The 13318-nt window shown below is 44.3% G+C and overlaps 1 protein-coding gene across 2 annotated transcripts in view; it reads left to right on the top strand.

Annotated features, from left to right (window-relative positions):
* Nucleotides 1–1085: 1085 nt before the first annotated feature.
* LOC307242767 (complement component C6-like) overlaps nucleotides 1086–13318 on the top strand; it is a 13143-nt gene continuing 910 nt past the window's right edge. Inside the window, exons 1-17 of one of the 2 annotated variants that reach the window (XM_080017340.1) lie at nucleotides 1086–1213; nucleotides 1536–1714; nucleotides 2369–2525; nucleotides 3167–3311; nucleotides 4045–4186; nucleotides 5191–5329; nucleotides 5774–5947; nucleotides 6092–6335; nucleotides 6832–6954; nucleotides 7591–7757; nucleotides 8363–8588; nucleotides 8712–8880; nucleotides 9610–9721; nucleotides 9966–10104; nucleotides 11072–11266; nucleotides 12249–12336; nucleotides 12501–12736. In XM_080017340.1, the coding sequence (XP_079873466.1) occupies nucleotides 1563–1714; nucleotides 2369–2525; nucleotides 3167–3311; nucleotides 4045–4186; nucleotides 5191–5329; nucleotides 5774–5947; nucleotides 6092–6335; nucleotides 6832–6954; nucleotides 7591–7757; nucleotides 8363–8588; nucleotides 8712–8880; nucleotides 9610–9721; nucleotides 9966–10104; nucleotides 11072–11266; nucleotides 12249–12336; nucleotides 12501–12736 (2608 nt within the window). In that variant the 5' untranslated portion in view covers nucleotides 1086–1213; nucleotides 1536–1562. Of the gene's footprint in view, nucleotides 1214–1535; nucleotides 1715–2368; nucleotides 2526–2899; nucleotides 2942–3166; nucleotides 3312–4044; nucleotides 4187–5190; nucleotides 5330–5773; nucleotides 5948–6091; nucleotides 6336–6831; nucleotides 6955–7590; nucleotides 7758–8362; nucleotides 8589–8711; nucleotides 8881–9609; nucleotides 9722–9965; nucleotides 10105–11071; nucleotides 11267–12248; nucleotides 12337–12500; nucleotides 12737–13318 lie in introns of those variants that run through there. The other variant, XM_080017341.1, reaches the window with a different exon arrangement.

A 13318-nucleotide genomic window follows, 5' to 3' on the forward strand; every position in this document is an offset into this window, starting at 1 on the left:
TTTTATTTAATATTTTGGGAGGGTATGCAGTGCCGTGATGCTGGTCAATGCAACAACCTTTGTGTGATTTCATGAAACACAGTAAATCTCTCTGAGTGTTGAGGATTCTGCGGGACGAGAGATCAAGTTCCCTATGAAAACACCCTTCAACATCTTTATTCCATTTGGCTTCTTTTGGGTTCAGTTTCAGTTTAGTTTCTAGTTTTCAGTCAATTCAAAGGATCTAAATCATAGAAATAATTTGTTTCGAGTGGCGATTCCTGAAGCTTGTCTGCGTTGAGTATGTACATAACATCATATATTATGTACATACCCATATATAATATAATACATATACTGTATTTGCAGCTTCATTTTCATTGTTTATTTTTAATTTCTAGCCCTACTGTGTATTTTCTGGCTCTTTCTATCTTCAAGTTAATGTTTATATTATGGTACATTGGCACCTTTTCAGCAAATTCTCAAGTTTATTGCATATTGCCATTTTCTTCCTTCTATTTTTATTCCTATTACTTTCTTCTTCTTCTTCTTCTTCTTCTTCTTCTTCTTCTTCTTCTTCTTCTTACTATTATTATTATTATTGTTAATTTTATTATTATATGTCTAATTTGTGTCGACACAATAAGATATGAATTTGTGATTCCAGGCCTCGATCCCAGGAAAGAGCACAAACTAAACATTTTAAAAACGTTGGCTTTTTAATGCTCTTGGCTGAAACGGGGAAGATACCGTGGCCGAAAGTCCTTTTGGTGAAGTTATTTTATCTCCCAATCAACCCCGTCTCTCTCTCTCTCTCTCTCTCTCTCTCTCTCTCTCTGTCTCGCTCCCTCTCCCTCCCCCTCAGCCCTCAGGGTTTTGGAAACAAAACATCTGGAGAAGGTCTTGTCTGAGAAACTCCAGAGGTTTCGGCCTTCCAGCAAAATAAAAAAAATGGGAGTGTTGTGTAAGATGGTGACGATAATGATGGATGGTTGTTTTGATAAAGATTTCCTTCATGAAGGGCGTTTTCTGTGTCCCGGGCTCTGAGCGGGAAGGGGCCGAGCTACTATGTGTTAAAAAAAAACAAAAGCAAAACCCTCCCCCCCGAAAAAACACATAGAGTTGAAAAATTGAAATGTTCTCGTTGTCAGTGAAGCTACGCTCAAATACTCTGCAGCTGCCGCAGGATTACACCGTCTCTGCTGGTTTTTGAGGAGTTTTGAAGGACACTGTGGTGAGTGAGGTTTTTATTTTTAAACGACAGAAATTGTGTTCACAATATTATTATTTATAATCATAATTAAAACCCATACTGATAACCTCACCTGTGCATTCGCAAGGTATATTCTGTATATCTGTTTGTTTTAGCTTTTTTTCAGCTATTTGTGTATATTTGGCAAATAATATTACATTTTTCACTTTACATTTGATTTTATTCAGTTATTATTTTATTTTATTTATATTTTTTCTCAGACTAATTTTTATCACATGTAAATGCATGGCCGAATAAAGTCATGAATGTCATTGTCTGTTTGTCCGTCTGTCTGTCCACCCAGATCCAGGTCCAGGTCCCGCTCAGCTCCATGGCTCCCAGCAGCATCTCCTGGTCCCTGCCCCTGGTCCTGGTCCTGGGGTGGGTCTCCCTGGGCAGGGCCTGCTTCTGCGACCACTACCCCTGGGGCAGCTGGTCCGCCTGCTCCAGAACCTGCAACTACGGCACGCAGGACAGAGTAAGGTCAGTCGCTGCAGGGACATCAAGTGCAAGTACTTTGTTACCGTCCGTTTTTCAAGTATTTGGATTTACTTAGTCAGTGTTCTAAAGTATATTTTTACATTCTGATCAATCGGTTGACTCACAATTCCGTTTGGTTTTTTTCTTGATCAGGATGGTTTACGACCCCAAAATCTAAAAATATAATGGCCATCGATGGCACCTGAAAAATCAACTTTCCAAACTGTTGGTTTTGGTTTGATAGTTTTAGCTTTTCTGGCTTTGAAGCTATTGCAATGAAATGATCAGCTAAAGAGTCCACATGAAACTCAAACAATAAACGTTGTTGATGAAATAGGTCTTTCAGTTATTTGAAGCAGAAAACCTTGATGGGGCTTGATCCGGCTGAATATCCAACCTCCAATATGACACTAACTTTGGTTGTTGATGTGGTTGTCTCTACCCACTCTACATCAGGGCAATTTATTTCGGTCCATTTTTTTCAATGCATTATAAAAGTAAATTAATTTCCTTTTTTAAATTTAAGTCGATCATCCCGTATGTTGCAATGAAATTGAACTTTTAATTCCGTTAGCCTTCGGATAGACAAGCGCCCACATTGGCCTAAGATGAAAGTGAAAAATTGGTGTTCTTTAAATTGTCCTTTTTTTGGACCAGGAGACTTAATCTTGACGACTATTACTGGAAGAACAGCTGTCAGCAGCTGTGCCAGAGCCAGGAGAGGAGAGGCTGCAACGCCGAGGCCTGTCCCATCCAGTGCCAGCTCTCCGAGTTTGGGCCGTGGTCCCAGTGCTCGCCCTGCGCCAAGAAACAGGCAAGAAAACAGGCAGAAAACAAGCACGTGCGCCGCGGACAGGAACGCGTCTTGCGGAGCTCGTCCCATCGGACAACTTGACGGCGCCACACTTCCCCCGCCCGCGCCCTTATATGGTCGTCCCGTCCCAGCCGGTCCCTCCCGCCCCGGCCCGCTTCGCTGCCGGTCTGCACCCCCTCCATCTCCCCTGCATCCCACCCGCTGGGCCCGACTCTTCCAACCGATGGAGGGGGGATTCAAACTCATCATCCCTATATTTCTATTTCTAGCTCACTCAGTGTGTCTGTGTTTGTCTCAGAAGCCCGGCTCCGCCCATCCAACACTCAAATATTCCCCTGGGGATAAAAAAAAAAAAAAGACAAAATTCAGGCTAATTCAGGTGTTGCAGCAGCTCAGTGGGGAACATGGAGCACAGAGTAAGAGTATATACACTAAATCGCCAAATATATACCATTTTAGATAAAAATAAGTTATAGCTAATGAACAACATAACAACAAAATAACTATTAAAAAGCTCAAGAAATGTGAAGATGAAAAGATATATGAGATGAATGTAAGATGAGTTACACAGTGTGCAGTATGCTGCCCGTCTTCCTCTCAAATCACTGTTGTTTGACTTTGACTTGTTCCCTCGCTTCCAGCTCCGGACGCGCTCAGTGCTGACGCCGTCGCAGTTTGAGGGAGTGGCGTGCAGCGTGGAGCTGACGGAGGAGCGGCCCTGTCACCCTGCAGAAGAATGCAAGATGCCACCGCTGAACTGCAGGGAGGACTTCCAGTGTGAGAATGGTACGCTGGGATGGATGGATGGATGGATGGATGGATGGATGGATGGATGGATAGATGGATGGATAGATAGACAGATAGACAGACAGACAGACAGACAGACAGACAGACAGACAGACATAGATAGACAGACAGACAGATAGATAGACAGACAGACAGATAGATAGACAGACAGACAGACAGATAGACAGACAGATAGATAGACAGACAGATAGATAGATAGATAGATAGATAGATAGATAGATAGATAGATAGATAGATAGATAGATAGATAGATAGATAGATAGATAGATAGATAGATAGATAGATAGATAGATAGATAGAGAAGAAAATGGCAATATATGAAAAACAGTGAACGGTACACATTAAATATGAAAATAAACCCAAAAAATAAATGGGAAAAATGATAAACTTAATGATAAACATTAAACATGAAAAGAAAAAGCCAGACATGATACAACCAGATATGTGGGCCCTCCTCGACCCACGACGGCGAGCGTGGGTGTGGGCTCCAAGCGGCCCCTCCCGGGTCGCCCGCAGGCCCGGAAACCACCCGGCACCGGGGGGGACCCGCCCGGCCGACCGCACGGCCCACACCCACCCACCGGCGCCCCGCCACTCCCGAAAACCAATGTGCGCTGGGTGTGGGGGCGCGAGCCCTCCCAGCACGTTGAACCCTGAACCCCCCCCCCCCCCCCCCCCGGCACTGAGACGCTCTTCTGTGTCGACGCTGCAGGACGCTGCATCGCTTCAACGCTGACGTGCAACAGACAGGACGACTGCGGGGACGGCACCGACGAGAGGAACTGTGAGAGTTTTACAACGGTTTGTCCCGTCGAGAGGAGGGCGGCCCCTGGCGTTGACCTCGCAGCAAACGGGTGAGATGGAGGTCAAAGGTTATCTCCCAAAGTTGGAAAATCACCAGCTGGTTTCTCGGTTATTGCCTCCGCGGTTTCTCTGTTCGTGTTCTGTTCTTTTTTTATTTGTTGCTTTTGCTTTTATTTTCTTAATTTTTATTTTCTCCCTGATCCGCTTAATATTGTTGTTCGTAGTTAATAAAGTTGAATATCTAATTTTATAACATCAATACAAATACATATACACATATATATATATATATATTTATATATAAATAAAATGTTTTATATATATATATAAATATCTTATTCTCTATCTATCTATCTATCTATCTATCTAGATAGATCGATAGATAGATAGATAGATAGATAGATAGATAGATAGATAGATAGATCGATAGATAGATAGATAGATAGATAGATAGATAGATAGATAGATAGATAGATAGATAGATAGATAGATAGATAGATAGATAGATAGATAGATAGATAGATAGATAGATGTAAGTTAAATGATCCATTTTATCTATTACGCATATATAGTATGAAAGGATAATTGTATTGTTTGCCTACCACCTAGGGGTGGTTTACAGGTACTGCTGGGGGTCCTGTATATTTTGACTTAAATTAAATCATATATTATTACATTTATTTTTTGTGATATATATGTTTTTACAAACACAAAATCTCTCCGGAGAAATATACACTGATGGCAAAAAAACCCCCAGGAAAAACACATTTTTGAATAAAAGTGACATCAGTTAAATGCTATTTGCTGCATGAAAACACGGACGTAAAGGTCCTTAACAATGTTTTTTTTATTTTATTTTTTTTATTAAAGTTCACCACAAACCTTCTTAGTAAATTGTTTTGCCTTTTCTTAGAGGAAAGAGTTAAAATGAAATGGATTGCATGTGGTGGAAGACAGGGGCGCCAAGGTTTTTGTTTTTGTATTGGACCTGTTCTGTTGAGTGGAGTGCTCCCTGGTTTTCACGCCGCGTGGCTGACAGGTGCTGACGTTGCAGGTTCGATGCCTTGGCCGATGAGCCGAGGGGAGCGGTGCTGGACAACATGTTCATGGGAGGAACCTGCGACATCAAAAGGCCCAAAAGCACTTTACTCTACCACCGCGTCCCGTACAACTTCCAGACCTTTGACATCCAGGTGCCGGATTTTGTCATATGGCTTCTGGCATTATATTATTTTTTACGATTATATATTTTATCATTATTTCTTAGTTTACCTGTCTTTGGGGCGTCCTGTCTTTTTTGCTTTTAGGGTTATTCTTTTTTTTGCTGTGGTTGTTCTTTTTCTTCTTCTTCTAACATATTATTAGTAATGGCATTGATATTATTAATGATATAGTGATAATAATACACAAATTAATAATGGTTAGAACATTTTTTTTTTATAATAATATTTTAATAATAAAAATGGAAATTGGGAAAAAAAAGAATGATAAAAAAGTTAAAGAAAACACCTCATAATGTACATTTGCTTCCAGAATTTTCCATTGTCCGCATTGCAGCCGTCGCGTCCCAGCCACCGGAAGCAGTGGGACCGACTCCGGTTCCAGAGCCTAAATCAGCATGTTTCTCTTTTTCATAGGTGGGGGTGGTGGAAGACTTTGCACAGCAGATGCAGCCGGTGAAAACCCAAACGATCAACACGAAGAGCGAAGTGGGCACTCACCCTGAGGGACAAGGGCACAGCTGGCTGCTGGCAATATTATTGAACTCTGCAAAGAACTTCAAGGAAGTCATACAAGCTTCAAAGACGACGGCAAGTCACGTGTCGTGCTGCACACATTAACACACACACGTTTTATATTATACATTATTCCTTTACACACAGATTTGCTCTGCTCACTGTCGTTTAATTCATTCATATTTCGTTTTGGGTTTTTTTTCGTCATCCCTCGGCCAGGACTCCCAGTTCTTCCGGGTGCACAAGGTCCTGCCGGTGTCCAGGTTCAAGGTACGCGATCCGACCGACCTGGTCCTGTCGGGGCAGTTCCTCCAGTTCCTCGACGCCCTGCCGCTGGACTACAACTACGCCCTCTACCGGGACATCTTCCGCCACTTCGGAACGCACTACTACAGCTCCGGGGCCCTGGGGGGCCACTACGACCTGCTCTACCAGTACAGCCGGGAGTTGATACTAAACTCAGGTACACGCTTGTCTCAGATCCACTTCTCCTTTTCGCAAATATTATGAATTTGATGAGGGCTGCATATAATATCCTCACAACTGTGAATTTGTTGAATTTCGTAAAATAGAATAATGCACAGTCAGCCGGTCTTTATTGAGAAATTGGCCCTGACAGGGTGATCAGGAAATCGCCTTGCATCACCCGAAGAGTAATAATGACCGGCTGGCTGCACATTAGTCCGCTTATTACACGATTTATATAAAACCATCAATAATTTGTGACGTCGTTAATCGTGCCGAACCGGGACGTCGTGTATTCGTGCAGATCGTGTACATTTTGATTTGACGTCCGCATTCATCTCGTCAAGTTTTTTTCCATTGTGGTTTCCATATTGCGTCGCGTACAACTGACGGCCGGTTGCCGCTACCGGCCAATCAGGAACCGGTATTCCGCAGAGTGTGCCCTGGGGTTGTAATTGTGTTATGATGTGGTATTCCATGCTTTCATCCACCAGGGGAATCCAAGGAGAGTGTCAATGAATGCCTCACCAAAGATGCCACCTGGACCTGTGTCTTCTACACCGAAGAGTATCGTGTTACAAAATGCACTTCCAACAAGCTGACGCAGAAATATCAAGGTCTCATTTGTCAACTTTGAACGTGTGACATTTGTTACGTGTACGAGAGAAATTTAAAGGATGCGGCTGCACTTGATGCAGTTGTCATGAAAATGTGGGGGGGAACACAGACACTTTCTGGAAGAATCAAGCAAGGAATAACACAGAAAAGCTGACCGGAGAAAAAAAAAATTATATATATATATATATATATATATATATATATATATATATGTTGTTTTAGTCCTAGTAGTCCCATCCCCCAAAAATACAATATAATTTATTATTAATTATTATTGTTAAATCAAATAAATTAATTCATGTAAATGAATAATTTAATATTAATGATTCAATTAATGCAGGGAGGACTTCCAGTGTGAGAATGGTGCGCTGGGATGGGTGGGTGGATGGATAGATGGATAGATAGATAGATAGATAGATAGATAGATAGATAGATAGATAGATAGATAGATAGATAGATAGATAGATAGATAGATAGATAGATAGATAGATAGATAGATAGATAGATAGATAGATAAAAAAAATAATGCTGTTTTGCAGACTTTCTTAAAAAAAAAAAATCCTTCAAAAATCATTTTCAAAATGCTGTGCAGTTACCCAAAACACCCATTGTTTCCCCTCGTGGCTGTGCTGCAGGCTCCATCGTCCAGGCAGCAGAGAAGTCCTTCTCCAGGGTGAAGGGGGGTCGGGCCAGGGAGGCGGCGGCTCTCGCCTGGGAGAAGACGGGCCCCGTCCCCGGCCGACCGTCGTACATAAACTGGGCCAAATCTGTCATCGACAACCCCGCGGTGGTGGACTACGAGGTCAGAGCCGTGTCAGTTCCTGTGTTGTCTTGCATTGAGGAGCGCAAACCTGACACACACACACACACACACACACACACAGATGGCAGCAGCTGTGCAAGGCGCAGCGAGAGCAGTTCGGTGGGGTCTAAGTGCCTTGCTCAAGGACGCTTCGGCACGCTACCAGGAGGAGCTGGGGACTGAACTGGCAATCTTCCGATCACTAGACGACCAGCTCTACCTAGGGAGCTACTGACCCGGAAAACATGAAGCATGAAAAAATAAGTTCGGGAAAGCACAGACCGAGTCTTTTTTTTTTTTTAAAGCTTCATGATTAGTTTTATCAAACATTTGACTATATGTATATATTTCTTACTCAGATATATATGTACAGTACATGTGTGTGTAATATGCTTTGCTATTGGTGACCCTGCAATTAAATGAGACCCCCGCAACCAAATGAAATGTAGTGATCATGATGTGTTGGAGATAACAGATCAAACTCGGAAACTGACAAAATCCATCTCTCCGTCCGCTCGTGTGTATGTGTGTGTGTGTGTGTGTGTGTGCGTGTGCGTGTGTGCGTGCGCGCGTGTGTGTGTGTGTGTGCGTGCGCGCGCGTCCAGCTGCTCCCCATCATCGACCTGGTCAGAGGGATCCCCTGCGCCGCCACCAAGAGGAGGCACCTGAGGAAGGCCCTGCTGCAGTACCTCCTCGACTTCGACCCCTGCAAGTGCGCCCCCTGCCCAAACAACGCCCGGCCGGTGCTGTCCGGCACGGAGTGCAAATGCATCTGCCAGACGGGCACGTTCGGGGCCAACTGTGAGATCAGGGCCCAGGATTATACCTCGGGTACAGCCGGGCTTTCCACGTCGTTCTTCGTATTTGTTATTAAAGATCTCTAGAATTCACGAGGGACAATGCCAACGCACCCTGGTTTGTCGTGAAGGTGATTCATGGTTTTTTTTTCGGCAGAGGCGGTGGACGGCTACTGGAGCTGCTGGGGGCCCTGGAGTGACTGCGGCGGGGCCTTGAAGAGACGCAGGACCAGGCAGTGCAACAACCCCGCCCCCCTGAACGGGGGCCAGGCCTGCCCGGGAGCCAGAAGACAGGAGGAGCCCTGCAACATCTCCATCTTCCAGAAGTACCGCACAAATAACTCACGATGCCGCGTGACGTCACTCTAGAGTCGCTTTTTAAGCGGCTCAGAGAAATACTCCATTATGATTGGTCAGGAGTGTCAATCGGTGATCATATGAGCGCTGATCCCTTAATAATTACCTTTAATAATGACCGGAAAATCATTCCGCCCACATGCTCTTGCTAAAAATATAAATTCCAATTATTAGTATTAGTATATGTCTTAGTATTCATATTATTATTAGTATTCATATTAGTATGAGTATTAGTATTAGTACAAGTAGTAGTATAAGTAGTAGTATTAGTATTGGTAGTAGTATTAGTATTAGTAGTAGAATTAGTAGTAGTATTGGTATTAGTAGTAGTGGTAGTAGTAGTAGTAGTAGTAGGTTCAATTAAAGTTAAATTAAATGGTTGAATTAAAAACGATAATTATTTTGTATTGTTTTAAAAGAAAGAAGACTCTGTATACAGAGTGCGTCACCATAGGAACAACGACATGCAGGCCATATATAAATCCATCTGGCCCAGTGCAAGTGTGCACTGGCTTTTCCATTTTGCAATCCCTCCCCGTGTCGAAAAAATATATAATAAAATAAATACAATAAATACACAGAAGTAAATATGAAAAAGTGGACCCCTGGAGTTCCTGTGTCTGGCTGGATGCCATCAAATCAAATCAAGTGTGTATGCTGAGTGTGTATCTCGAATGCTTATGTATATTTCTGTTTAGACAAGACTCATGTGACAATGATGACGATTTCACTATGGGATGGAGGGATGAGCTTCCGCCCGGAGTGGAAGGCTGCACACGGCCCACACCGCCACAGAGCAGTCGCCTCATAGTAAGGGGAGAAAAAAAGTGTATTATTGCCAATTTATTCTTGTTTATTGTTTCGGTTATTTAATGCTTATATATATATCATTTTTAGGTTATATTTATTGTTTATCATTGGGTTATTGTGTATTGCCGTTATTATTTATTTTATTCCATCGTTAATTTTTATTTTTATTTTCAATTGTTGATTTTGTATTGTTTTTTCATATCTGTCTGTCTGTCTGTCCGTCTGTCTTGTCTGTCTGTCTCAGAGAGCCAAGCAGTACTATAAATTTGGGGAGCAGGAGGAGTTCCAGTGCTTCACAGGCTCTGAGATGCATGGATACCCCTTCATCAACTGCCTCCCCGATGGGACCTGGAGCCAAGCCAGAGGAAGGTGTCAGACTGCCGGTGAGTCTGTCGACCAGGGAAAACCCTACTGGTGAAGATCCTTCTGGTAAAGATCCTACTGGTGAAGATCATACTGGTAAAGCAATGGACGTTGTTTATCCGTATTGATATTTGAGGTATTAGTATTAGTATAACCCTGTATTGGTCGAAGTACATACATCGTCGAACCAGCACATACAAGGAATTTGACTGTGGTTTTCAGTGACTCTCAGTATGTACACAACAGACAGAAAAGAATGTAAAAAAAGAAGTAATGTAAAGTTGAAGAAAAAAATATTTAGATAAAGTGATATGCAAAAATGCTTGCAAAAAAACATTTACTTTTTAATTGAAAAGTCAAAAGTGATAGTAGATATTTACAAAATGTACACAGCGGGATTGGTTGGTGGTGCGATCCAGCTACAGGGGGCGGAGAGAGACTCCGACCAGCCGCCCATATTACATCAGTGGAGGTGTTCTGGTCGCCTCCACGCTCAGCCATGGCCTCCGGGCGCTTGTTAAACACGCCCTCGGGTTTTCCGCCCTTCAAACACTCTCCCTCGAGTCCTCCTCCAGCGGCTCGCCTCCTCGAGCCACCGAGTCTTCCCAAGCGAGGTCGTCTCCCCCCGATCATCTGATCCGACCCCATCAACGGCAGCGATTTGGATGGGGACGTCAACCTGTGACATCGGCACCGGAGGGCGGGGTCCGAACCCGTCCCACCACAGAGCCCTGCTGGCTTCCAGCTTATCTGGGATGTTGGCATGGCGTTTCGGGCGTTTAAAATAATCAAAAACGTATTCCGCTGGTGAAAGGTGTCCTTGTTCTTATTTTCGCCGCTGCCCCGTAAATGCTGTCAATTCAACCTCATTACATGGATAAAAATGCTCAGCGTCTCAGTCCCGCGAGGTAGGAACCTCTGTGCGGGTGCGGCGTAGGCGAGCCATGACTTTAATTTAAAACTCTGTTGCCGCTGCTCCTCTTTCAGTGAGCTGGTGTCTGGCTCCTGTCATCCCCGAGGTGATGACCCTGTCCCCCCCCAAGGAGCGGTACCAGGTGGGGCAGTCGGTGGGGCTGGAGTGTAAGCAGCAAGGCATGGCTCCCACACAGAGAGGCTTCTACAGCTGCATCAAAACCGGGGCCTGGGACCCGCCGTTACCTGCAAACCTGGCCTGCGGCGACGGTACGGCATGGATGATGGAGTCACCAAAATGGGGAAGTGGGAATTCTTATAATTGTTGGAGATTATTTTGTTAAAAAAAAAAAAGAATAAAAAATCACATGTTTCACAAAATCACATTTTTTCATTTAAATTTAGCTCTGGGCTTTGTAACAGACACAGTCTTTCATTGTTTTTGCCTGATGCATATGCTCCTCCGTGTGCCGTTACCCATTGTTGGCGGCGGGGTCCGCCACCCTGCCGTCTTTCCGAGGATGTAAAAATCAATACATCAGAAAAAGGCAAACTTTGGAGAAAGGAAAGTGGCCCTAGATGTCCCCAGAGAGCGAAGACAAGGGTAAACCTGGATGTTGACGAGGTTTTCCGTGGAAGTCTGGGACTCCTCTCCTGCCTTGATTCCCTGTCTGTCTCTAGGTCCCTCTGTCCCTCTCTGGCTCCCTCTGTCTATGTCTGGTCTCGCGTCACATCCCTGTCACTGCACACCTGTCCCCAGTCAGTAATCTCACCACCTGTCTCCTCCTTCCGTCGCTCTTCATGCAAGTCTCCCTAGGTGTGTGCCCCGAGCGCTCGATTCCCTGATCCTCCACCGGCTCCTCTGCTCTTGGTCCCTGGTTCCTGAGTCCCTGCCTTCCCGGTCATGAGTCCCTGCCGGTCCTGATCCCCCTTCTGTCGCCTGTTCCTGATTCCCTGCCTGTCTACCCATTAAACCCCCGTATAAACGCCTAAAACCGTGTGTCCTGCGTTTTGCGTTTGGCTGGACAATTTGAATTTGCTTTAAAAAATTGTATTTTTGAACATCCCAGTGTGAAGAGCGCATGCTTTAGAATAACATGATCAGTTGTAGGGTGAAGGACGTTGACATCATAACCTCAATCTTTAACCTTGTTTCAATTAAATCTGGACGCCCACGTGCGTGAAGCAAACATTTAACCAAAGCTCTCTCCTTCCACTCGTTTAACTTTTTTATTTTGTTTTTTTCTCGCAGCATCTTTATACGCTCCAGATCGTCGGTGTGATGTCGGAAAGAAACTCCAGGGCTCCGAGTGTGTCTGCGTCCCACATGAGAGTTGTCTGTGGGTGGCATTTCATTTTAAGAAAAGCAGAATACGTAATCAGTTTAACGGCGACGGCAGAAAAATGAAAGATGAACGACGCCCTGTATTTGTGATTGAAGTTATTTTTGTCCTATATATATGTGTATATTAAGTCCTAATTATCTATCTATCTATCTTTGCAGCTTATATCCAGCAGTGATCTGCGTCCTAAACACGGACGTCGGCCTCACTGTACCAATGTCCGTGTGCGCATTCAACGCCGGCCGTTGCCACGGGGACCCGCTCCTGTTTGTAAACGCGGGTCCGTGCGACCCGAGCGAACTGGACTGGGCCAAGTTCAGAGCCGAGATGGCCCCGAGGAGCTCGACCAGTGTGCCCTGCGGCCTGGACACCTGTTTGGAATGGGAGACCTGTTCCGGTGAGGGCGCGGTCGCGGAAAACCAGAGCACACGATGCACATTTGATGTGATTCGGCATCTTCTTTCCCGTTTCGCGCTCTCCCTCGCTCTCTCTCTCTCTCTCTCTCTCTCTCTCTCTCTCTCTATCTATCTCTCTATCTTGCTCTCTCTCTCTCTCACGTATATATTTTTTTCCTGCAGTCACAGCGTGGAAAGCGGCGCAGTTTAAACATCGTCATTTGTGTGAAGAAATTCTTAAATGAAACATTACAGAGCGTGGGAGCTAATTTTAGAAGATATTAAAACTTGGAAAATGTCTTGAGAGGGGTGTGTGTTTGGCCTCTCAGTTTAACATAGAACCAAACAACATTTACAGAGAAAACATAAACATCTTAAGAGTTTTTCAGTTAATCAGGTCCAGGAAAACTGGAAGAGCAATTGGTCACGTGGCCTCTTCCTGTCATGGTCATGGCAGTAAATGAGGGAGGAAAGGAGAAGGATGTAACCAGGAGGGTGCTGGATATGGCCCCTAGGGGACTGTTAAGGAACTGCATGAGGGGCGTAGCAGAAAGATTTCCTATTGCTGTTTTATTGTGTTGTTT

Source organism: Zeus faber (genome assembly GCF_960531495.2).
Source record: "Zeus faber genome assembly, chromosome: 17".
Taxonomy (NCBI): Eukaryota; Metazoa; Chordata; class Actinopteri; order Zeiformes; family Zeidae; genus Zeus; species Zeus faber.